The sequence below is a fragment of the Salvelinus namaycush genome, chromosome 34 (genome assembly GCF_016432855.1).
Source record: "Salvelinus namaycush isolate Seneca chromosome 34, SaNama_1.0, whole genome shotgun sequence".
In the NCBI taxonomy this organism is placed as follows: domain Eukaryota; kingdom Metazoa; phylum Chordata; class Actinopteri; order Salmoniformes; family Salmonidae; genus Salvelinus; species Salvelinus namaycush.
The window spans coordinates 13,598,379-13,624,939 of record NC_052340.1 but is presented as its reverse complement, the minus strand read 5'-3'; the positions used below and the strand labels follow the sequence as shown (position 1 = coordinate 13,624,939).

The 26,561-nt window shown below is 42.5% G+C and overlaps 1 protein-coding gene across 1 annotated transcript in view; it reads right to left on the bottom strand.

The window, feature by feature from the left end:
* The window catches only part of LOC120029185 (multiple epidermal growth factor-like domains protein 6), a 103,426-nt gene that overhangs the window by 20,519 nt on the left and 56,346 nt on the right, over positions 1-26,561 (bottom strand). Inside the window, exons 11-23 of the mRNA XM_038974481.1 lie at positions 20,563-20,685; positions 19,778-19,900; positions 18,248-18,445; positions 17,970-18,101; positions 16,490-16,618; positions 15,897-16,025; positions 15,453-15,587; positions 15,143-15,277; positions 14,368-14,493; positions 13,866-13,997; positions 13,605-13,733; positions 13,357-13,488; positions 12,854-12,982 (exon numbers count right to left, since the gene is read on the bottom strand). Of these exons, the coding sequence (XP_038830409.1) occupies positions 12,854-12,982; positions 13,357-13,488; positions 13,605-13,733; positions 13,866-13,997; positions 14,368-14,493; positions 15,143-15,277; positions 15,453-15,587; positions 15,897-16,025; positions 16,490-16,618; positions 17,970-18,101; positions 18,248-18,445; positions 19,778-19,900; positions 20,563-20,685 (1,752 nt within the window). The remainder of the gene's footprint in view (positions 1-12,853; positions 12,983-13,356; positions 13,489-13,604; positions 13,734-13,865; positions 13,998-14,367; positions 14,494-15,142; positions 15,278-15,452; positions 15,588-15,896; positions 16,026-16,489; positions 16,619-17,969; positions 18,102-18,247; positions 18,446-19,777; positions 19,901-20,562; positions 20,686-26,561) is intronic.

Below are 26,561 nucleotides of genomic sequence, written 5' to 3'. Positions count from 1 at the left end.
AGACATTTATTTTTTACTGTTGGCTACTCTTCCATGGCTTAACCCAATGAGAGGTCACACGTTTTTCCCTAAAAGCTGTCTGGGTTTAAACATTCTATTGTACAGAAAGTAAATAGCTTAATCAATTCATAGACAGAATTAGATTACTTCACAAGCAAAGTCCATTCTTTATCTCCTCGGCTATAGAAGGTTGTAGCTCAGCCTCTGAATGTCAAAGAAAGCAAACAATGATATCCCCATATGCATTGGAGTCACGTCTTTGCCGGATATTTTACAGCTTGTTTCTAGTATTGTGGACCAAAGTCCTGTTATAGATCACTTTACATAATCAGATCTGTTTTATTTTCTTCAAATTCTTAAGCTAACAAGAGGTAGGCCTATGCTTTTTCTAATTTTCTTTAATAAAAGGAAGTCCTATGGCATACTCTCTCATTAATTTGAGTCTTGGTTTTAACTTAATAGCCCTTCACTGACACAGAGGTAGGCTATTTAAAGAGTGCATGGTGGGTGGTGGAATGGACCGACAAATCGATGGATATAGCAGCTTATAGCCTAATTCTGCCTGTCAAACACGTAGACCTACCTCTTATTTCTTAAATAGGAAGAAATAGGCTCCAACACAAAGGCCTTTTGTTGTTAGTAAAGTCTAATTAAAATGATGGTTGAAATGAATTTTGCCTTCACGAATTTGTCTACTTTCAGCACCATGAGCTGTCCATTTCTGATTGATTGCTTCAAGTTTCAGCACCACAATGTAAATTACTTGAATCTGGCTTATTATGAGGTTAATAACTCTGATAAATACATCAAGGGCAAGAAACATATTGTTTTCATTCAAATCAATTACAGTAGTAGCAAGCTATTAAAGTTGACATCCGGTCATCCGGTCATCTTCGAGCTCTCCTAAAACTGAACAGAATATGCATTGCATTTTCTGGAATAGGCCTAATAAAATAAAAATGTTGGTTAGGCAGCACAAAAGAAATTATGCATCAGCATGATCAGAGCAGGCTGGGGCTCAGGGTTGGAATATCCATTACAGTGTGTAATGCAGCCTAGTTTTATTTACACCATCCCACTGTTGCATAAGACTCAGGACGGAAGTACATTTTCCTTGAAATATAACTTTGCTCTGTGCTTCCCCCGAGCATGCACTTCATAGCCTATAGCCACACTAAATAGCCTATATTTTTGATATTGTGCGCCCAGCAGAGAATCAGAAATGAGTGGCGATCTATAGCATAATAAGCAACTAATTCTAAAACACTGAGAAATACTGAAATTTCATCAATTACAAATTACAGTGCCTTGCAAAAGTATTCACCCCCCTTGGCATTTTTCCTATTTTGTTGCATTACAACCTGTAATTTAAATAGATTTTTATTTGGATTTCATGTAACGGACATACAGAAAATAGTCCAAATTGGTGAAGTGAAATGAAAAATAAACAACAGAAAAGTGGTGCGTGCATATGTATTCACTCCCGCTGCTATGAAGCCCCTAAATAAGATCTGGTGCAACCAATTACCTTCAGAAGTCACATAATTAGTTAAATGAAGTCCACCTGAGTGCAATCTAAGTGTCACATGATCTGTCACATGATCTCAGTATATATACACCTGTTCTGAAAGGCCCCAGAGTCTGCAACACCACTAAGCAAGGGGCACCACCAAGCAAGCGTAACCATGAAGACCAAAGAGACCAAAGATATCCCTGAAGGAGCTGCAAAGCTCCACAGCAGGGATGGGAGTATCTGTCCATCAGACCACTTGAAGCCGTACACTCCACAGAGCTGGGCTTTACAGAAGAGTGGCCAGAAAAAAGCCATTGCTTAAAGAATAAAATAAGCAAACACGTTTGGTGTTCGCCATATGGCATGTGGAAGACTCCCCAAACAAATGGAAGAAGGTATTCTGGTTATTGAGGTTATTCTGGTTATTATTCTAAAATTGAGCTTTTTGGCCATTAAGGAAAATGCTTTGTCTGGCACAAACCCAACACCTCTCATCACCCCGAGTTCACCATCCCCAGAGTGAAGCATGGTGGTGGCAGCATCATGCTGTGGGGATGTTTTTCATCGGCAGGGACTGGGAAACTGGTCAGAATTGAAGGAATGATGGATGGTGCAAAATACAGGGAAATTCTTGAGGGAAACCTGTTTCAGTCTTCAAGAGATTTGAGACTGGGACGGAGGTTCACCTTCCAGCAGGACAATGACCCTAAGCATACTGCTAAAGCAACACTCGAGTGGTTTAAGGGGAAACATTTAAATGTCTTGGAATGGCCTAGTCAAAGCCCAGACCTCAATCCAATTGAGAATCTGTGGTATGACTTAAAGATTGCTGTACACCAGCAGAACCCATCCAACTTTAAGGAGCTGGAGCAGTTTTGCCTTGAAGAATGTGCAAAAATCCCAATGTCTAGATGTGCCAAGCTTATAGAGACATACCCCAAGAGACTTGCAGCTGTAATTGCTGCAAAAGGTGGCTCTACAAAGTGTTGACTTTGGGGGTGAATAGTTATGCATGCTCAAGTTTTCAGTTTTTTTGTCTTATTTCTTGTTTGTTTCACAATAAAAAATATTTTGTATCTTCAAAGTGGTAGGCATGTTGTGCAAATCAAATGATACAAACACCCCAAAAATCTATTTTAATTCCAGGTTGTAAGGCAAAACAAAATAGGAAAAATGCCAATGGGGTGAATACTTCTCTAAGCCACTGTACATAATCCTCCTATGGATTAGATAAAACAAATACTAAACCCTCCCCTTGACTGAAATTGAAAAAGCATCACCCTCCCCTATTTTCCTCCAGGTATCCATTCTATAAATTTAGATCCATCTCTTAAGTCGGATTTGGCCCGCTCAAAGTGAGCGAGTGAGCACAGAGCATGTTGGACCAGGAAAGAGCTCGCAACCCAGCGCGTTCCCAATACTCACCCTACTTTTGCCACTTGTTGCTGCAGTTCAGCAGTGGACTCAGCAAATTGGTTACCTCTAGGCTGCTACACATACAGTGCATTTCAGAAAGTATTCAGACCCCTTGACTGTATCCACATTTTGTTACGTTACAGCCTTATTCTAAAATGGATTAAACAGTTTTTTCCCCTTATCAATCTACACATAATAACCCATAATGACAAAGCAAAAACAGGTTTTTAGATTTTTTGCAAATTTATAAATAAAAAAACGGATATATCACATTTACATAAGTATTCAGACCCTTTACTCAATACTTTGATGAAGCACCCTTGGCAGTGATTACAGCCTGGAGTCTTCTTGGGTATGACGCTACAAGCTTTGCACACCTGTATTTGGGGAGTTTCTCCCATTCTTCCCTGCAGATCCCCTCAAGCTCTGTCAGATTGGACGGGGAGCGTCGCTGAACAGCTATTTTCAGTTCTCTCCACAGATGTTTGATCGAGCTCAAGTCCGGGCTCTGGCTAGGCCACTGAAGGACATTCAGAGACTTGTCCCAAAGCCACTCCTGCGTTGTCTTGGCTGTGTGCTTAGGGTCATTCTCCTGTTGGAAGGTGAACCTTCGCCCCAGTCTGAGGTCCTGAGCGCTCTGGAGCAGGTTTTCATCAAGGATCTCGCTGTACTTTGCTCTGTTCATCTTTCCCTTGATCCTGACTAATCTCCCAGTCCCTACCATTGAAAAACATTCCCACAGCATGATGCTGCCACCACTGTGCTTCACCGTAGGGATGGTGCCTGGTTTCCTCCAGACGTTGCGCTTGGCATTCAGGCCAAAGAGCTCAATCTATGTTTCATCAGACCAGAGAATCTTGTTTCTCATGGTCTGAGAGTTCTTCAGGTTCTTCAAACTCCAAGCGGGCTGTCATGTGCCTTTTACTGAGAAGTGGCTTCCGTCTGGCCACTCTACCATAAAGGCCTGATTGATGGAGTGCTGCAGGGATGGTTGTCCTTCTGGAATGTTCTCCCATCGCCAAAGAGGAACTCTTGAGCTCTGTCAGAGTGACCATCGAATTCTTGGTCACCTCCCTGACCAAGGCCCTTCTCCCCCGATTGCTCAGTTTGGCCGGGCGACCAGCTCTAGGAAAAGTCTTGGTGGTTACAAACTTCTTCCATTTAAGAATGATGGAGGCCACTGTGTTCTTGGGGACCTTCAATGCTGCAGAAACGTTCTGTCTCGGCGCTCTACTGACAATTCCTTCAACCTCATGGCTTGGTTTCTGCTCTGACATGCACTGTCAACTGTAGCACCGTATATAGACAGGCGTGTGCCTTTCCAAATCATGTCTAATCAATTGATTTTACCACAGGTGAACTCCAATCAAGTTGTAGAAACATCTCAAGGATGATCAATGGAAACAGGATTCACCTTAGCTCGATTTCAAGTCTCATAGCAAAAGTCTGAATACCTTTGTAAATAAGGTATTTATTTACATAAGTAACAAAATGTGGAAAAGTCAAGGAGTCTGAATACTTTCCGAATGCGCTGTATTTATTTGGTTTGTCATTCTATTGTTTTCCATGGAATTTTTGTGGTAATTAAATAGAATTAATTTAGAATTTATCAGAATTAATTTTCCAGAAATATTTTGACCAGCTCTGTGTATTCTGAAATTGAAGCGAGTTTGTTTTACTGAGGCAGCACTACAACCCTGGTGCTGTCTCTGTGGAGCTGTGTGTCTGGGGTGCTGTGTTTCTGTGGTGCTGTCTCTGTGGAGCTGTGTGTCTGGGGTGCTGTGTTTCTGTGGTGCTGTCTCTGTGGAGCTGTGTGTCTGGGGTGCTGTGTTTCTGTGGTGCTGTCTCTGTGGAGCTGTGTGTCTGGGGTGCTGTGTTTCTGTGGTGCTGTCTCTGTGGAGCTGTGTGTCTGGGGTGCTGTGTTTCTGTGGTGCTGTCTCTGTGGAGCTGTGTGTCTGGGGTGCTGTGTTTCTGTGGTGCTGTCTCTGTGGAGCTGTGTGTCTGGGGTGCTGTGTTTCTGTGGTGCTGTCTCTGTGGAGCTGTGTGTCTGGGGTGCTGTGTTTCTGTGGTGCTGTCTCTGTAGAGCTGTGTGTCTGGGGTGCTGTGTTTCTGTGGTGCTGTCTCTGTGGAGCTGTCTCTCTGGTGCTGTGTTTCTGTGGTGCTGTCTCTGTGGTGCTGTGTGTCTGGGGTGCTGTGTGTCTGTGGTGCTGTGTGTCTGTGGTGCTGTGTGTCTGTGGTGCTGTGTGTCTACGGTGCTGTGTGTCTACGGTGCAGTGTGTCTACGGTGCAGTGTGTCTACGATGCTGTGTGTCTACGGTGCTGTGTGTCTACGGTGCTGTGTGTCTGTGGTGCTGTGTGTCTGTGGTGCTGTGTGTCTACGGTGCTGTGTGTCTGGGGTGCTGTGTGTCTGGGGTGCTGTGTGTCTACGGTGCAGTGTGTCTACAATGCTGTGTGTCTACGGTGCTGTGTGTCTACGGTGCTGTGTGTCTACGGTGCTGTGTGTCTACGGTGCTGTGTGTCTACGGTGCTGTGTGTCTGGGGTGCTGTGTGTCTACGGTGCTGTGTGTCTACGGTGCTGTGTGTCTACGGTGCTGTGTGTCTGCGTTGCTGTGTGTCTGGGGTGCTGTGTGTCTATGGTGCTGTGTGTCTGCGTTGCTGTGTGTCTGGGGTGCTGTGTGTCTATGGTGCTGTGTGTCTACAGTGCAGTGTGTCTGGGGTGCTGTGTGTCTGGGGTGCTGGGTGTCTACGGTGCTGTGTGTCTACGGTGCAGTGTGTCTGGGGTGCTGTGTGTCTGGGGTGCAGTGGGTCTGGGGTGCTGTGGGTCTGGGGTGTTGTGTGTCTGGGGTGCTGTGAGTCTGTGGTACTGTGTGTCTGGGGTACGGTGTGTCTGTGGTGATGTGTGTCTGTGGCCCTGTGTTTCTGAGGTGCTGTGTGTCTGTGGTACTGTGTGTCTGGGGTGCTGTGTGTCTGGGGTGCTGTGTGTCTACGGTGCTGTGTGTCTACGGTGCAGTGTGTCTGGGGTGCTGTGTGTCTGGGGTGCTGTGGGTCTGGGGTGCTGTGTGTCTGGGGTGCTGTGAGTCTGTGGTACTGTGTGTCTGGGGTACGGTGTGTCTGTGGTGATGTGTGTCTGTGGCCCTGTGTTTCTGGGGTGCTGTGTGTCTGTGGTACTGTGTGTCTGTGGTACTGTGTGTCTGGGGTACGGTGTGTCTGTGGTGATGTGTGTCTGTGGCCCTGTGTTTCTGGGGTGCTGTGTGTCTGTGGTACTGTGTGTCTGGGGTGCTGTGTGTCTGTAGTGCTGTGTGTCTACGGTGCTGTGTGTCTGGGGTGCTGTGTGTCTACGGTGCTGTGTGTCTGCGTTGCTCTATGTCTGGGGTGCTGTGTGTCTATGGTGCTGTGTGTCTGCGTTGCTGTGTGTCTGGGGTGCTGTGTGTCTGGGGTGCTGTGTGTCTGGGGTGCTGTGTGTCTGCGGTGCTGTGTGTCTCCGGTGCTGTGTGTCTGCGGTGCTGTGTGTCTGCGGTGCTGTGTGTGTGTGTGTGTGGTGGTAGTGGCCATAGAGATACAGTGTACTTTTTCATTCTGTGATGGTGGCACAGTACTGGTGGTATTCAGTCAACATCTGGTCAGATGGCTCTGATTGTCTCTAGACCTTGAGCTGCTGGCAGAGATGCAGAGATGCCAGACTGATGCCATGTTTGATGCCGGGGTGTGAGTTGATGAAGAGGGACATTTCACCATGACATTCACCACAGCCCACTTTTTCTGACCAGCAGACTTCTAGTAATTTAGTAACCTATGTAATCTTCAACCAACACAGTTATAGGGTTATCAATTATCTTTATCAATTTACAAAATGTACTTAGTTTACATTGGAGATCAACCAAATCTTCAAATTATCTAAATGGGTCTAAATGGGTTCATTTACTATTCTTAATTTGAAGGGGGAAAAAAACTATTTTCTGAATTTTCCTTTACATACACATTTAAAATACATAGATAGATTTTGGATGCTGGTTTGAGGTTACCAAACGCCAATGCCAATCCTTTCCACAAGAAGAGAGCGATTCGGTTCCACTTAATCGCAGAGTGAAGTGTCAATTGAGATTAGCCTGGGCTGGGTTGCTATTTCAACTGTGGATGGAAGGTTTAAATTGTCTGCTGTGCCTCTGTTTATAGTCAGTACTGGGAGTCCTCAGACTCCACCAGCCACCAGTGTGCTGCTAGCTACATCGCTGATTAAATTAGCTCTTTAAAGGAGCAATCCGGGATTTGAAAAACAACAAACTGGCCCAACCACTTCTTTTGGTTAACAGCTGAGGGATGGGGTTGGAGAAATGTAACCACTCGCAAATTCATGGATGTAAGGACTGGTCATCCATAGATCAAAATTATAGTTTTAATCATGTTTTGATATGTGGTTTTACAAACAATGGAGTGAAACAAACTCATATTGACAGGGGTAAGAGAGTTGAACTAAGCTCATGAGGCATTTATACGTTATATTCTTTAAGAATCAATGGCTATATGTCATTCATTTGAATGTTCAAAAATGGATGTACCAATCCCTGATTGCTCCTTTAAGGAAGTAATGAGGATTATTTCCAGATCCCAGCCTGTGTGTTAAAGCGTTGTGTCCTGTCAGCCTAGTTAGCCTATAAACCAAGGCAGGAGACCACACAGCCAGACAGACATGGAAGGGGAAACTCTGGCCCTCGCTGACTAGTAGAAATCACTTCCTGACTGCCCTTAAAGGAAGAGGCCCCTGTACAATATGGGGAAACTAGACACCTTATTTAAGGGGGGGATACTTTAGAAACAGAACAGTGGGAGACAGAGAGAGAGACAGAGAGAGAGACAGAGAGAGAGACAGAGAGAGACAGAGAGAGAGACAGAGAGAGACAGAGAGAGAGAGAGAGAGAGAGAGAGAGAGAGAGAGAGAGAGAGAGAGAGAGAGAGAGAGAGACAGAGAGAGAGAGACAGAGACAGAGAGAGAGAGAGAGAGACAGAGAGACAGAGACAGAGACAGAGACAGAGACAGAGACAGAGACAGAGACAGACAGAGACAGAGAGAGAGAGAGAGAGAGAGAGAGAGAGAGAGAGAGAGAGAGAGAGAGAGAGAGAGAGAGAGAGAGAGAGAGAGAGAGAAAATATATATTTGAGTTTCCATGGTCATTTCCATTGAGGCTGATGTCTATGATGTCTATGTTGGAAACCATTGGCTTGTTATGGCTTGGAATTTTAAATCCTGCAGGTCAGAAGGGTGTGTGTTAATGTATCTTATGATATAATGTGACATGACTGTGATTCACGCATGAAACAGGCTATATTTTACAGCACAGGTAACTTAATCTTACACCACAAATTTACTTTAGACCGTTTCAGTCAAAGCCTAATCAAAATCAAATCAATTAGCTAGTCGAGCTTGAGACCAGCTACTCTGGGATATTCACATATAGTTGGCCTTGTTTTACTGTAATTGGACTATGTGTGTGAGACTGCACAGGGACCATCAGACATCTACCAGCGCCCTCCAGAGTCTAACATAGGACTTTTCACTGGAAAAGTTTTAACTGAAAAACTAAACCTCAGTGAGCAGCTACACAGATTCTAGAGAAGAGAGTTTGATGATCTCAAAAAACCCAGTCAAATCTTAATCATTAAAGAGTACTTTTAGCAGCTAGAATAGCAAAAAACTAGACCAATACAATAGTCCCACAACAGGAGTTTATAACTTACTGATATTTAATCAAAGGGCCTTGGACAGCTTGACACCAGATTCATTGTCAATTTATTCTCGGTGTAGAGATATGTTATCAGGGGCGCCTTATGGGGGGGAAAAGTTAGGACGATTCTAAGGGCCTGTGACTGTCAGGGGCCCTAAAAAGCTATTAGAACATTAGGTAAAAATTGTTCAATATTAAATTATTCACCTATCATCACCAATAGAATATTTTATTTAAAATGTACTAATAAAACTAACGGTTTATTTTTCTTTCCTTGTTTTTGGCAAAAAGTAAACATCCAGAGAGCCTCTGTATTGCCCCCCCCCTGGCAAAAAGTAAACACCCAGAGAGCCTCTGTATTGCCCCCCCCCCCCCCATTTACATGAAATGGTTCGGTCCTGCCCCCAACCCAGGGGCGAACGGTACTTGCTAGCAGTGAATTGCGAGTGAGGAGTGCCGGTGGAACATCATGTCTCAGCTTCCTAAAGAAAAATCTAGTTTCCAAAAACAAAAAGAAAGAAAAGAAAGCCAGGAGAGAAAAAATTATGTCACCCAATTTTTCACAAAGGAAGGTGGGTGTAGTCCGTGAGTGGTGGAAATTAACCTGATAGCTTAGTCCATAGTGAAATAGGCTTATTTTGCTCCCCTACCATTGGTTACTTAATATCTTCACATAAAATTCTGAGTGTTTACATTTCGCTCCTCTTTTAGCCAACATTTAATCAATGCAGACAAACTTTTAGCAAGCTATTCATACTAAATCAGTTGTCCCTGCCCCTGCCTGGTGCCAGGCCCAACAGATGCAGCTTCAGGCTCAGCAGCCCTCTCTCCCCATCCCCATACCCCTGAACCAGCCATACTCCCAACTGAAGGAGGTGAGCAGCATTGTGTTGAATGACATGTCAGTTGACATAATTGCAGGGGTCCGTGGGAATTTTTTATTTTATTATTATGTTTTTATTTTTTTATTATGAAATTCTTTTCAATGACAAGAATTCAATTTTTTTAATAATTTTCCCACATAATGATCATTATATGAAACAAAAACAGCCTATAGTCTATATTGGATGCTGGACAGTTCGAAGCATTGAGCGACTCAGTCTGTATAAGTGACAGCCAATGTTAAAATAATACCTTCAAGTCATATGGCCAAGGTATGTCTCCATGGCTTTGATGCAGACTGAAATGTGGTCATTTTCTGACACCTAGTGGTGTTGATACGCAACTTCAGGTAATTTGGGTCAATATTCTGCAGGATTCAGTGCTCTTACATTTGTTTCCGTGGTGCATGCAGTTAATTTAAGTCATCAAAATGGTAGTAACTGAAATGTTGGTTATGATGTTATTACAAATGGCATTATATTAAAGGATATATTATCATATGCGTCATGTACACTCTACAGAGCCAGGACCCTCTTCAAGTGATAGTTTTGTCAGGGAGGTTTGTGGAAGTGGAGGAAGAGGTGAAAGACAGTGCAGGCAGTACCAACGCAGATGATGAGGATGGAGCAAATGAGAGAAGGTGCACAGAAAGAGATAGACAAAGTGAGGATGTTGAAAAACAAGCTGATCAGTGACTTTGCTAGCAAGAAGGCTCAGCACTGGGTTCTTGGTGAGTAAGGCTGAGCAAGGGCCAGTGATAACTGTTAAATGGCATGGCTATGGATATTGGATCACTACACACATGATGCCCACAGGCTGAGAACAAGACTGAGAACAGACTGAGAACAAGATATGTCTCAAAGTAATGGCTGGATTGCTATACAATTTGTTGTACACAATCAAGACCCCAAGTGGAAGAAACCTAGTGATTTGGTGACCTCTTGACCTTTCCTCTAGCGCATTTCCATATCATTTTTTTCCTCCATTTTCCATTTCCACTTTTACAGCTGCTTATTTTCTAGTTGGTATGCATACTTAAAAATTTGCTGCTGATTTTATTATTTTGTTTGTTATATAATTCTATAGATGATAATGTTAATTTATTTTAATTGAAGAGGTTAATGTATATTTAAGTTATATGTATTTTAAGTTATTCATTAATGTTAAAGGGAATTTTCCATTCAAGAATTTTACCATTAACATTCCATTTAGACTGTAAAAGATGGCCTTTAGCACATTTCTTATAGAGGGTATCAGTCTTGCATCAAATAGTGAATTCCACTGTATGCAGAATGTTGCATGCATGTCTGCACAGTGTTATATTTTCACAGCTCACTGTCAGAAAATATCGTACTGTAAATATTGGACTACAAGAGAGTTGCAAGCCTGCAAAGGTAGCGTTATTTAAAGCTTTGAATGGGTCTATTGGGTTCTGGAGGTGTGTGGTTACAACAATTGCGCAGGGTTGGTATGGCCTGTGGTGGTGAGGCCCAATGTGATATCTTTTCATGGGGCCCAAAATCCCTGGCGGCGCCCCTGTCTGTTATATAGCTGTATATTGTTACGCTAGTCACAGAACTGTAATTCTGAGTGACTTCTGTACTAGACCTTTCATTACTAGACCAATAGAAGAGACCATAAGAGAGGGGTTACCGCCTGGCCTAAAATCATTTAACTGGCGCGCTTATCCATAGCGACTTACAGGAGCATTTAGGGTTAAGTGCCTTGCTCAAGGGTACATTGGAAGATTTTTCATCTAGTCTAATCGGGATTCAAACTTGCAACCTTTCGATTACTGGCCCAATGTTCTTAACCGTTAGGCAACCTGCCGCCCTATAAATGAAGGGTTTGATTCCAAAATGCGATTTTAAATTTTCTGAAATTTGGTGAATCAACTTTAATTATAAATGCATATTGTGAAAGAGATAGAGCTGTTGTTTTTGTATCTTACCATGTAATGGGCTAGTGAAAAGACAGACATGATTTGGTATCTTACCATGACATGGGCAAGTGAAAAAACAGACATGATTTGGTATCTTACCATGACATGGGCAAGTGAAAAGACAGACATGGTTTGGTATCTTACCATGACATGGGCAAGTGAAAAGACAGACATGGTTTGGTATCTTACCATGACATGGGCAAGTGAAAAAACAGACATGATTTGGTATCTTACCATGACATGGGCTAGTGAAAAGACAGACATGATTTGGTATCTTACCATGACATGGGCTAGTGAAAGACAGACATGATTTGGTATCTTACCATGACATGGGCTAGTGAAAAAACAGACATGATTTGGTATCTTACCATGACATGGGCTAGTGAAAAAACAGACATGATTTGGTATCTTACCATGACATGGGCTAGTGAAAAGATAGACATGATTTGGTATCTTACCATGACATGGGTTAGTGAAAGACAGACATGATTTGGTATCTTACCATGACATGGGCTAGTGAAAAAACAGACATGATTTGGTATCTTACCATGACATGGGCAAGTGAAAAGACAGACATGGTTTGGTATCTTACCATGACATGGGCTAGTGAAAAAACAGACATGATTTGGTATCTTACCATGACATGGGCAAGTGAAAAGACAGACATGGTTTGGTATCTTACCATGACATGGGCAAGTGAAAAGACAGACATGGTTTGGTATCTTACCATGACATGGGCTAGTGAAAAAACAGACATGATTTGGTATCTTACCATGACATGGGCAAGTGAAAAGACAGACATGATTTGGTATCTTACCATGACATGGGCTAGTGAAAAGACAGACATGATTTGGTATCTTACCATGACATGGGCTAGTGAAAAAACAGACATGATTTGGTATCTTACCATGACATGGGCAAGTGAAAAGACAGACATGGTTTGGTATCTTACCATGACATGGGCAAGTGAAAAGACAGACATGATTTGGTATCTTACCATGACATGGGCTAGTGAAAAGACAGACTTGATTTTGTTCTAAATATATTGCAAGGTCATTTTATTTTAGAGAGATAAAATGTGGTTACTGACCGACTTTTCGGTACTGGCCCAACACTCTTAACCCCTAGTCTACTGAGCTATTTGGTGACAACAGATAGTTTCTGGTACTTACCTCAAATAATTCAAGTGTACAAACCTACGCTTGTCTCAATGAATCTCAAAGAAACTCAAATGTAATGAATATGCTATTATGAGTTAATTACCATTTTAACAATTTCAAAGTAACTACCTGCTAAATACCAGGACGTAAAATAAAAGGTTACCCATAGAGTATTAGTAATATGTGCTTAAATGTAGTACAATTTATTCACAAGTCTTACTTTTCTCACAGAAGCTTCCGGTCCATCCAGAGGAGCAGGTGCAGGCTCCACTCACATGGTCACACAGAGCCCCATGCTGACACTGACAGTCCAGGGCACAGCCCCAACCATAGCTGCCCTCCACACACACTGTGGGAACAGGGGAGAGACAAATGGTCAACATCAGACAGAGATATTACCAGCCAAAATATATACGAAGGATTGTAAGGTGTAGTCCATCATTTTGATTGTTCGATGGTTAGGCTATTAGCTGGCCGAAAGTAGTCTACAAGAAAAGTGCAGTACTATTAATATAACCGTGTGTTAGCGTAAGTTTTCAGTGAATTTATGTAAATCACAAAGCTCATCTGCATTTCCTGTGGTGCAGGAAAATTCTCATCAACAAAAGAGTGATCAAATTAAGATTCTTCATCTGCACAACACTTGCTTGAGCCAGATCTGGTCCAAAGATGTGCTACAGTGTATTACCTAAAGATGGCAGAATTTCCAAAGAAATGTCTTACTCTGTTCACAGTGGTCTCCAATGAAACCAGCCTCACACACACAGCGTCCAGTCACAGCATCACAACTCAGGGCTCGGTCTGCACAATGGCACCTGTTGGAGCACCCAGAGCCCCAGGACCCCTCCTCACAGGCTGTGGAGACACGCACACACACACGCACAACATGTCGTTTTCTTTACCAACCTGTGTGTGTATGTGTGTGTGTGGGCGCGCACCTGCCTGTGTGTATGTGTGATAGTGGTGCTTACACGTAGTGCAGTCGTGTCCTGTTCGGCCCGGGGGACATGTACAGTGTCCGGTGACAGGGTCACAGCTGGCATCAGGATGACAGACACAGGCACTCACACAGCCTGGCCCATAGGACCCTGTTGGACACACTGTGAAGCAGAGAAATAGTCAGGGTGAAATATAACACAGTGTATCATAAGGTCTCTCTCACAGTCTCTCTCTTTCCTTTCCCATCACTTTAGCAAGACTGTAGGCTGCTGCCGTTTATTTATTTCACTCACCAGTCTGGCAGAGTTGTTCTGTGTACCCAGGGTTGCAGTCACAGACTCCTGTCTGCGTGTTGCAGGAAGCGCCGTTCTCACACGCTCTACATGGGAACTGGCACTTCAACCCCCATAATCCCTCTGGGCAGTCTACGGGGGGAGGGAAAACTCAGGGCTATAGCTATTGACCAGTTATAGACCAGTTTTGGTGGTCAGTTCATTTGGTCAGGATAAGCCCTAATTGAGATGTATGACCATCAACACCACATGGTTTAACTGACTTCAGGTCATTGGTTTAAGAGCAGATGAAGAGCAGGTCTGATTGGTGGACTGATGTCTTCCAATACTACTGTACTGTTTGAATTTAGATCCTCACCCCAGATTTGAAAAACAGTGAGGGACAATATGGAAGAAATGGCACGCTATTTAAGTGAAAGATAAATACAGTATAATAATGAGTAATAATACATTTAACAGTAATACAGGTATTAAATACTGAGTTATGAAGCATTATAACTACCTTGTTGACAGGCCTTTCCTGTCTTCCCAACAGGGCAGATACACTCTCCTGTCATGGGGTCACAGGGTTCCCCTCCACACACACACGTCCGGAGGCAGTTCTCCCCGAACTGACCAGCACTGCAGGCTACAGACAGATACACAGAGGACGGAATGATGGAGGGAGAGAGAGACAGAGAGAAAGGGTTACACAAACCTTTTTTCATTTCCTGTATATCTCCCTCACTGGGATCATGTGCAGTAGCAAGGCGATCTCAAAGTGGACTGATGTTGCATGGCCTGCTTTCACAACCTCACGTCAATTCAAAGCTAAACAAAACCATAAAGAGATGGATGATTTGTTTGCTTTAGTAAAAGGGAACCTCATGGAGGTCTGGACAATGCATTAGCTCTAAAATAACCCCTCCATGTTATCTTGTCCGGTCTATAGGGAGACAGAGTTATGATTTAAACAGAGCTCCTGAACGTTCTTTAATATCTCTGGACCATAGGAGAGACTAACGCTACTGAAACGTTCCACTGGTCTGTAGAGCAAGCTGCCAGAAGGGGAACACTATTGAAGCCTATTGAGCAAACTAACACACACACATGTACGCATACGCACGCAGGCACTCACACACTCCCATTCATATTTCCACATTCATGAGGGAACAGTACAACATCGCTCTCTCTGAATGTAAGGTCAGGAGTTGTTCCTGAACGGACCAGGAAACACTCCTGTCCCTAGCTACATGCATTGTGATTAGGGAGTCTCCTCCACAAGGGGGTAGGCTCACCCAGCTGACACAGGTTCCCATGGAGACCTGCAGGACACCTCCGGGTGCACTCTCCACTCCTAGGGTCACAGGTCGCCCCACCTGGACAGTCACACTGCTGCCCACAGCCACTACCATAGAACCCTGGATCACACTCTGGAGAGAAACACACACACGCACACAAACACACACACAGACACACACGTACACACATACATAAACACAAGAGAGGAGCTTCACTATCATCCAGACAACCATGAAACAATGTCATTTTTCTTTTTCAATAACCTCAATATCTGTGTACTGTATTGTCTGAGCCAGAACAGCTAACCTTGCTGACACTGAGAGCCGTGGTGGCCAGGTTTGCACAGACAGGTCCCGTTCTTGGGATGGCAGCCCAGGGAATGTTCCAGAACACAGTCACACTCCTCAGAGCAGCCGACACCATAGGTCCACCTGGGACAAGCTGGAGAAAGGAAGGTACTGTCAGTAGATCTGTAGGATCAGGGACCAAGCTACAGAAAGGGAATTGACATAATTTTCTTCATCCGTCACTACTGCAGTGTTCCTACAATCTGGTGCAAGAGACACAGGCAGTGCATGCTTTTGTTCCAGACCAGTACTAAGACACCTGATTCAACTGAACTGTTTAGTTTATTAGTTGAATCAGGCTGGAACAAAAGCTCCAGAGGGCAGAAGAACACTCCTGTACTACATTAAGATGTCAGTCGTGGTGGCTGCTGGGTACTGTAATCTAGAGGATATGGGTACTCACGCAGGTGGCAGAAGCGCCCGTACAGCCCAGGGGCACACAGACAGGCTCCATAGAGAAGGTGGCAGCGCCCGTTGTTGGGGCAGTTACACTTCCGCCTACAGTGTTTCCCAAAGTATCCTTGTGGGCAACCTGTCAACAAGACACAGAAGAGTTGCACATGTGGTTAGACCAGATTTTGCCCTTCCAGCATGTAGCCTGGTCCCCAATCTGTTTGTGCTGTCTTACAAACTCCTATGGTTATTGTCACATTGACGAGACAGCACAAACGGATCTGGCACCAGGCTATGTCTACAGGGCAGAGCCAGTGCCTAATCTTGTGGGTGGTGAAATCAACAGGGTCAGCTAAATAGGATTAGCCACTTAAGGCAAGGTGATTGGTCTGTGTCTGGACTTGTACGTGGTGGAGCTGTGACATGGAGTGACATAAAAACATGCAGTGGGGAGGAGGGGAGAGAAGTGGTGGGCTACTGGAGTGCCAGTAATAAGGGAAGAAAATGGCTGTGTGTGGACCCCTGGGGGGAGCAGTCGGCTGAGTGCTGGGGAGTGCATGTGTTTGTGTGTGTGTCTGTGTGTGTGTGTGTGTCAGTCCCTACCGTCCTCACAGAGCTGGCCCTGCACCCCTGGTGGGCAAACACACCTCCCGGTCACTGGTTCACAGGAGCCCCCATTCTGGCACCGACACAGGCTGTTACAGGCCTGTCCATAGGTCCCTACAGGACAAGCTGGGAGGGGGGGGGGGAGAGAGAGAGAGAGAGAGAGAGAGAGAGAGAGAGAGAGAAAGTGAGGGAGAGAGAGAGAGAGAGAGAGAAAGTGAGGGAGAGAGAGGAGAGAGAGAGAGTGAGGGAGAGAGAGAGAGGAGAGGAGAGAGAGAGAGTGAGGGAGAGAGAGTGAGGGAAAGAGAGGAGAGGAGAGAGAGAGACATTCTATCACTTGTCTTTCATATTATCTTCTCAACATGAGGGTCTTTCTTAGCTTTTTGCGTTTCCCACATTAATCCCACATGGTTTATATAGAAATTACCACACAGCCCAGCTGGACCTTTTAAATGGGTTCAGTAAAAGCCAGTCAACATTCCATGTCACACTTCTTGTGCACAACTACTTTATGAACTTCTGAGGGAAAATGTGTCAGTTAGCAATTAGTCATGTTTGTAGCCACGTGGCAATGTGGCAAGCTAGGCTAGTGCAAAATCAGTACATAACACATTCTGAGAAAACTGAATATTTTTGGTATAAAGATTTTTACTTGACTTCTATTCCTCTCTGGTTACACTGTATCCAGGCAAACACAGCACTGCCTTCCATATCTAACACATGCTGTCGGGCAAAATGCAATAGCATGTCTACATGAGTGTACATTATGAACAACAGCTCTTTCCATGACATAGCGAAGGGGATACCTAGTCAGCTGCAAAACTGAACGCAGTAATCCCTTGAGGCTGTTCTGGGTGCAACTCAATAGCAGGAAGGTGTTCTTTATATGTTGCACACTCAGTGTATAATAATATTCTCTTCTCCACATGGTAGTTGTCTTCTTCCCAAGCTAACGATTAAAACCTAATGAGATGACAAAAATGGCCGTTCTCTGCTATGTTTTCAATCTTCCCCACTGGTCAGGGAAAATGGCCTCATCATAACCTAACTCTTCTTGGTGTTAATTTGAACACTAGCCCAAAGGAGCATGTTTAAATGTATAACAATGACTGATTGTAATGGATTTATCCCCACGTGGCTCCATAATTCCAAACATAATTATATCCCTGGTTCAGTTCCAGCCCAAAGACACTCATTAATCATGCTTGGTTGTGAAACAATGGCTTCTGGTCTCTTTCTAACACAGTGTTTGACAGTGGACATCCCTGGCCTGGGGGCTGTATTCTGTCTATGGGGCACTTGGCCACTCTCCAGGCCAGATCTGGGTTCAAATACCTAACCCTGAGGACTAACCAATCAAATAACTGCCTGCTCAATAATATGCACTGAATAACACTGAAACTCTATCAGGTGATTGATGATTTCCAAGGGTTACAGTGATAATAAGAGACGCTGGGGAGAGGAGAGGACAGCGACTTACTCTCGTTGCAGATGACGCCAGTCCATCCAGGTGTACATTCACAGCGGTCTCTCTCTGCACCACACACTGCTCCGTTCTCACAGTCAGCACAGCTCACACCACAGTCATACCCAAAGGAATCATCTAGACACACTGAGACACACACACACATAGTCCTGTAACACCATGGCATGATTTACAGTTTTTGCCACATAAGGTAGGTCCAATGTCTGAGACAGAGTATATGTGTGATAACGTTGATCAACAATCAGGCATGTATGTAAGCACTGATTCGCTACCTATGTGGCTGACCAGGGTGAGTTCCCCTCTCTGTGCCTCTTCCTCCTGGTCTTCACCATAGGGTGAGTGCAGGGCTGCAGTGTACTGCAGGAGCTGAGGGGGGCGTCTGAATAGCAGATCTGGCAACCTGTGCACTTCCAGATCCTCCTCTGGGTCATCCTCCTCTTCATCGTCATCCAGGTCACTGTCGTACAGCGCTGCATTGGGACAGACAGACAGACAGACAGACAGACAGACAGACAGACAGACAGACAGACAGACAGACAGACAGACAGGTGGAGAGGAGACATTCAGAACACTTTCACATTCAGCACATTTACATTACATCTAACTATACTATATTATACTATATTATACTATACTGTATTATACTATACTGTATTATACTATATTATTCTATACTGTATTACACTATACTATAGTATACTATACTGTACTGTTTTATACTATACTATTCTATATTATACTATACTGTATTATACTATACTCTACTATATTATACTATTTTATATGAAAATATACTGTATTATACGATACTATAATATATTATACTATACTATTATATACTATCCTATACTGTATTATACTATACTGTATTATACTATATTATACTATTTTATACTATAATATAGTATAATATACTCTAGTATATTATACTATACTATACTGTATTATACTATACTAAACTGTATTATAATATGCTATACTATAATATATTATACTATACTCTACTATATTATATTATACTGTAATATACTGTAGTATACTATACTATGCGAAACTATATTATACTGTACTATATTATACTATACTAGTTTATGCTATACTATAATATATTATAATATACTCTAGTATATTATACTATACTATACTGTATTATACTATACAAAACTGTATTATACTATACTATGCTATACTACAATATATTATACTATACTCTACTATATTATATTATACTGTAATATACTGTATTATACTATACTATACTAAACTATACTGTATTATACTGTACTATACTATTATATACTATACTAAACTATACTGTATTATACTGTACTATACTATCATTTACATTAGATTCATTTGAATGCTCAAGGTGATTTTATCATTACTATAGCCTGCTGTTGGAAAACATCACAAATGTCTCTCAGAGTTACTTTCACATGTTTAAAAACAATGTACAGATATTCACTGTGAAATTACAGCATAGTTTAGCATAGTATAGTAAAGTAGAGTATAGTACATCATAGTATATTATAGCATAGCAAAGCATCAGAGGGGTTGGGTTAAATGCGGAAGACACATTTCAGTTGAAGACATTCAGTTGTACAACTGGAAAGGTCTCCCCTTTCCCTTTCCTATAGTATAGTATAGCAGTACAGCAGAGTACAGCAGAGTATGCAGTATAGCAGAGTACAGCAGAGTATGCAGTACAGCAGAGTATAGCATAGTAGAGCATAGTATAGTATCGTATAGTATAGCTTAGCATAGTATAGCACAGTATAGTATGATGATCAAATATCACTCACAGATGCAGGCTCTCTGGTCGTAGTCCAAACGGAAGCCCATTCTGCAGAAACACTCGTAGGTCCCCAGTGTGTTCACACAGTAGTGTTCACAGACAGAACTCTCTGCCAGGCACTCATCAATATCTGAAAAGACCAAAGAACAATAGGAAGTACTTTCAATATTTAGAAGGTACTATACAAGTGTTCTATTTGCATTATCAAAACTAGTACAATGAGTTATTAGACACTCTCAATGCATAATCATCTTCTCTGTGATCGATCATCAATCTTGACTGGTCAAATGGGTGCCTAAACATGCCCCTTCAAGTCTATCAAATCAAATTAAATGTTATTTGTCACATGCTCCGAATACAACACCTTACAGTGAAATTCTGACAAGAAATGGAGTTAAGAAAATATTTACAAAATAAAATAAAGTAATAAAATAAAATAACAGTAACGAGGCTATATACAGGGGGTGCCAGTACCGAGTCAATGTGCGGGTGTACAGGTTAGTTGAGGTAATTTGTACATGTAGGTAGGGGTAAAGAGACTATGCATAGATAATAACCAGTGAGTAGCAGCAGTGTAAAAAACAAAGGGGAGGGGGCATTTGATGAATTGTTCAGCAGTCTTATGGCTTGGGGGTAGATGCTGTCAAGAGTCTCTAGATCACTGTGTTGAATTTCATACTAACCATACTTAACATTCAGTCACCTCTGTCTTATACAATAACGTAAACTCCATCCAGAGTCAATTTGGACAAAGATAATGAGTGGATGCTGGTCAACGTATTATCCTCTTACCATTGCAGCCACAGCCATCCACGTGGAGCCTGTAGCCAGCCTTGCAGCTGCACTCATAGCCCCCTGGGTTGTTCTTACAGAACTGACTGCAGCACGCCTCCCCACTCTCACACTCATCACTGTCTGGGGAGGTACAGCAAAAGATGATTGTTCATTTGGGCACGCAACGGAAAACATTTCAAGACATTTTGCAACGGAAATTGAAAAGGAGCACTTCAAGTCCAGGTAGTCCCTACCTGTTTCAGAAGAAATATACAATACCAGTCAAAAGTTTGGACACACCTACTTATTCAAGGGTTTTTCTTTATTTTTACTATTTTCTACATTGTAGAATAATAGTGAAGACATCAAAACTATGAAATAGCACATATGGAATCATATAGTAACCCAAAAAGTTTTAAACAATTCAAAATATATTTTAGATTCTGCTTTTCCTTCTCTCCGTGGTCCAACTCATCCCAAATCATCTCAATTGGGTTGAGGTCGGGTGATTGTGGAGGCCAGGTCATCTTATGCAGCAACCCATCACTCTCCTTCTTGGTCAAATAGCCCTTACACAGCCTGGAGGTGTGTTTTGGGTCATTGTCCTGTTGAAAAACAAATGATTGTCCCACTAAGCGCAAACACAATGTGATGGCGTATCGCTGCAGAATGCTGTGGTAGCCATGCTGGTTAAGTGTGCCTTGAATTCTAAATAAATAAGACAGTGTCACCAGCAAAGCACCCCCACACCATCACACCTATGCGGAGATCATCCATTCAACTACTCTGCGTTTTACAAAGACGATCCCGTAGAGCAGTGGTTCCCAAACTTTTTATAGTCCCGTACCCCTTCAAACATTCAACCTCCAGCTGGGTACCCCCTCTAGCACCAGGGTCAGCGCACTCTCAAATGTTGTTTTTTGCCATCATTGTAAGCCTGCCACACACACACTATACGATACATTCATTAAACATAAGAATGAGTGTGAGTTGTTGAACACATCCCGGCTCGTGGGAAATAACAAAGAGCTCTTATAGGACCAGGGCATAAATAAAAAATATAATAACAATCAATAATTTTGCTCTTTATTTAGCCATCTTACAACCTTAATTGCTCATCAAAAATTGTGAATAAATCACCACAGGTTAATGAGAAGGGTGTGCTTGAAAGGATGCACATAACGCTGCAATGTTGGGTTGTATTGGAGAGAGTCTCAGTCTTAAATCATTTTCCACACACAGTGTGTGCCTGTATTTAGTTTTCATGCTAGTGAGGGCGGAGAATCCACTCTCACATAGGTACGTGGTTGCAAAGGGCATCAGTGCCTTAACAGCGCGATTTGCCAAGGCAAGAAACTGAGCACAGCCCTATCCAGAAATCTGGCAGTGGCTTCTGATTAAATTAAATTTTCACAGAACCTCTTCCTGAAATTTTGATGAGGGTCTCTTGTTCAGATATCGGTAAGTGGACTGGAGGCAGGGCATGAAAGGGATAACGAATCTAGTTGTTTGTGTCGTCCGTTTCGGGAAAGTACCTGCATAATTACGCACTCAGCTCACTCAGGTGCTTCGCTATACCACATTTAACATTGTTCGTAAGCTTGAGTTCATTTGCACACAAAAATCATACAATGATGGAAAGACCTGTGTGTTGTCCTTGCTAATGCACACAGAAAGGAGCTCCAACTTCTTAATCATAGCCTCAATTTTGTCCCGCACATTGAATATACTTGCGGAGAGTCCCTGTAATCCTAGATTCAGATCATTCAGGCGAGAGAAAAAACATCACCCAGATAGGGCAGTCCTGTGAGAAACTTGTCATCATGCAAGTGGTCAGACAAGTGAAAATTATGGTCAGTAAAGAAAACTTTAAGCTCGTCTCCCAATTTAAAAGAGTGTGTCAATACTTTGCCCATTGATAACCAGCGCACTTCTGTATGTTGTAAAAGCGTCACATGGTCGCTGCCCATATCAATGCATAATGCAGAAAATACACGAGAGTTCAGGGGCCTTGCTTTAACAAAGTTAACCATTTTCACTGTAGTGTCCAAAACTACTTTCAAGCTGTCAGGCATTCTCTTGGCAGCAACAGCCTCTCGGTGGATGCTGCAATGTACACAAGTGGCGTCGGGAGCAACTGCTTGTACACGCGTTACCACTCCACTATGTCTCCCTGTCATGGCTTTTGTGCCATCAGTACAGATATCAACACATCTTGACCACCAAAGTACATTTGATGTCACAAAGCTGTCCAGTACATTAAACATATTAGAGGTCGACCGATTAATCGGAATGGCCGATTAATTAGTGCCGATTTCAAGTTTTCATAACAATCGGTAATCGTCATTTTTGGACACGGATCATGGCCGATTACATTGCACTCCACGAGGAGACTGCGTGGCAGGCTGACTACCTGTTATGCGAGTGCAGCAAGGAGCCATGGTAAGGTGCTAGCTAGCATTTAACGTATCTTATAAAAAACAATCAATCTTCACACAATCACTAGTTAACTACACATGGTTGATGATATTACTAGTTTATCTAGCTTGTCCTGCGTTGCATATAATCGATGCGGTGCCTGTTCATTTATCATTGAATCACAGCCTACTTCGCCAAACGGGTGATATAACAAGCCCATTCGTGAAAAAAGCACTGTCGTTGCACCAATGTGCACCATGAACATCAACGCCTTTCTTAAAATCAATACACAAGTATATATTTTTAAACCTGCATATTTAGTTAATATTGCCTGCTAACATTAATTTATTTTAACTAGGGAAATTGTGCCACTTCTCTTGCGTTCAGAGTCAGGGTATATGCAGCAGTTTGGGCTGCCTGGCTCGTTGCGAACTGTGTGAAAACCATTTCTTCCTAACAAAGACAGCCAACTTCGCCAAACGGGGGATGACTTAAAAAAAAGGGCATTTGCAAAAAAAGCACAATCGTTGCACAAATGTACCTAACCATAAACATCAATGCCTTTCTTAAAATCAATACACAGAAGTATATTTTTTGAAACCTGTATATTTAGTTAACAGAAATCCAGGTTAGCAGGCAATATTAAACTTGTCACGCCCTGACCATAGAGATCCTTTTATTCTCTATGTTGGTTAGGTCAGGGTGTGATTAGGGTGGGGTATCTAGGTTATTATTTGTCTATGTTGGCCTGGTATGGTTCCCAATCAGAGGCAGCTGTTTATCGTTGTCTCTGATTGGGAATCATATTTAGGCAGCCTTTTCCCACTGGGTTTTTGTGGGATCTTGTTTGTTTGTGTGTAGTTGCCAGTGTGCACTGCATCTGACTTCACGTTTCATTTTGTTCTGTATTGTTTTGGTGAGTTTCTTTAATTAAACATGTGGAACTCTACGCACGCTGCGCTTTGGTCCGTTAATTCTACAAACGACCGTGACAAACTAGGGAAATTGTGTCACTTCTCTTGCGTTCATTGCACGCAGAGTCAGGGTATATGCAACAGTTTGGGCCGCCTGGCTCATTGCAAACTAATTTGCCAGAATTTTACGTAATTATGACATAACATTAAAGGTTGTGCAATGTAACAGGAATATTTAGACTTATGGATGCCACCCGTTAGATAAAATACGGAACGGTTCCGTATTTCACTGAAAGAATAAACTTTTTATTTTCGAAATGATAGTTTCGGATTTGACCATATTAATGACCTAAGGCTCGTATTTCTGTGTGTTATTATATTATAATTAAGTCTATGATTTGATATTTGATAGAGCAGTCTGACTGAGCGGTGGTAGGCAGCAGCACCAGCTTTCATATGTTCTCATGTTCTGAGCAAGGAACTTAAACGTTAGCTTTTTTACATGGCACATATTGCACTTTTACTTTCTTCTCCAACACTTTGTTTTTGCATTATTTAAACCAAATTGAACATGTTTCATTATTTATTTGAGGCTAAATTGATTTTATTGATGTAGTATATTAAGTTGAAATAAAAGTGTTAATTCAGTATTGTTGTAATTGTCATTATTACAAATAAATAAAATTCGGCCAATTAATCGGTATCAGCTTTTTTTGGTCCTCCAATAAATCGGTATCGGTATCAGCGTTGAAAAATCATAATTGGTCGACCTCTAAAAAATATCCTCTCATGTTGTCCTGGTTTCCAGTGGTTTGCAGAAGAGGATGTCTTCCTTAATTGACCCTCCATAAACGTAACGGACATATACCAGGAGCGTTGCCAGGTCCGCCACGTCTGTTGACTCATCCAGCTGTAACGCATATAATTCACTGGCTTGTGTGCAAAGCAGTAATTGTTTCAAAACATCTTCTGCCATGTCACTGATGTGTCGTGAAACAGTGTTGTTTGATGAAGGCATTGTCTGTATAGTGTCACGGTGCTGACTTTTGCCCGTCGCCTGCAGCAAAAGCCTCTATCCCGTCCTCTGGCTAGGCAGAGTACTTTAGGATTTTAGTTACCTCGGTGTAACAAGGGCCTAGCCGTGCGGCCCTACCAACCCTTCTATTTATTCGTACTGGCCCTTCGCGTGAGTTGGGTTTGTTCCTTCGTTCACGTTGTCACTCCCTTATTTCCCCGGTCTAGTGTGGGGCCTTGGATAGATGAGTACTTTACTACTTTATGTTTATAGATTCTTCCTATACTCCCTTACCTTGTGTCTTCCTCTCTTATATATCAATACCTAATAACTAATCTTCCGTTAGTTATTATGCTCGTCAGCTAGTAGTCACTTGGAAACTAGTATTGTTATATGTTTGACTTTTCCAAAGATATATTATTGTCCACACAATGAAATATTCTTTAGTGCTATCACTTCAACCTATAACCAGGGTTTCCGTTTAGCGAGAGTGTCAAAGGCGTTTGCTCTCCAGATAGGTTCTCTGGCCTAGTTGTCAAAGTTTCAAGCTTTTATTTAAGTCACTCTGTTTTTTGTCTTATACACGTTATTACAGTTAAATGGTTATACAGTCCTAATACATCAATAATGCTCAATCAATCCTTAATGCGTTATGCTATGCCAGATACTATTGCAAATACAATCAGCTTAAACACTTCTTATAACTCTTAAACAAAGCAAATAACAATAGATTTACCTTAAGCTCTATTCCCTTGGTCCTTCCCGAAACTGGAGTCTATAAGAGTAATATTGGCAGCCTCTGCTGTGTATAATATTTCAATCTCTTATTGTCTCCAAATTTCTTATGTTTACACTTTTCACTGCCTACTGCCTAGATACTGACTCCTTTTTTGGTGACCCTTGACTCTCTACGAGGCTTACTTATATCTGGGCTTTTTCAATCTTTCAAACTGAAGTTGTCTCTGGTACTCCAAAAGATGGAACTTGTTGCTCTCCAGGAGATTTCTCTCCAACACAACTGCGTCCTTTTACTTTTTTAAATGGAGTGACTTTCCAGGATACAACACAATTCTCAAGATATACCAGTCTATATATTGCTCCTGCCTTAATGTCAAAGTAGTCAATACAAGCAGAGTATAGTGAAAAGTAATTTACCTTGTCGGATGATTCTCTATGATGCCCATATATCTTCTTCCGCTGGGGCGTCAGTTTGCTCGAGCGGTTCATACCACTCTCCCTCAGCCTTCATGCTGATTGGTTCTTGTTTTATGTTTAGCTCTTTTTGAACCTGTTAATTTGTCTCCTCATACCATTCTCCCTCAGTCTGCATGTCGAGGGGTTCTTGTTTTATGTCCAGTTCTTTTAGGTCTTGTTCATTTGGCTCCCTCTGCTGGTTGATTTCCGTTGTGGCAGTCATTCCCCAGTCTATAATTGGTCCTAGGGCCTACGGGGGTAGCTCTGGATCTGGCCTGATTTTTAGGGGAGGGGTCTGATTTATTTTACTTTTTGTTACACCCTCTCCAAGATCTGACCCTCCCACAACTCTTTTCCTACTCTTCCTTTTTACTGGGTCTAAATACTTAATTGCTAAAGTCCTCCCATTCTGTGCCTGCACCATCCCGTATAGGTCTTGTTTCTTATCCTCTATATCCATTATGTGTCTACTCTTT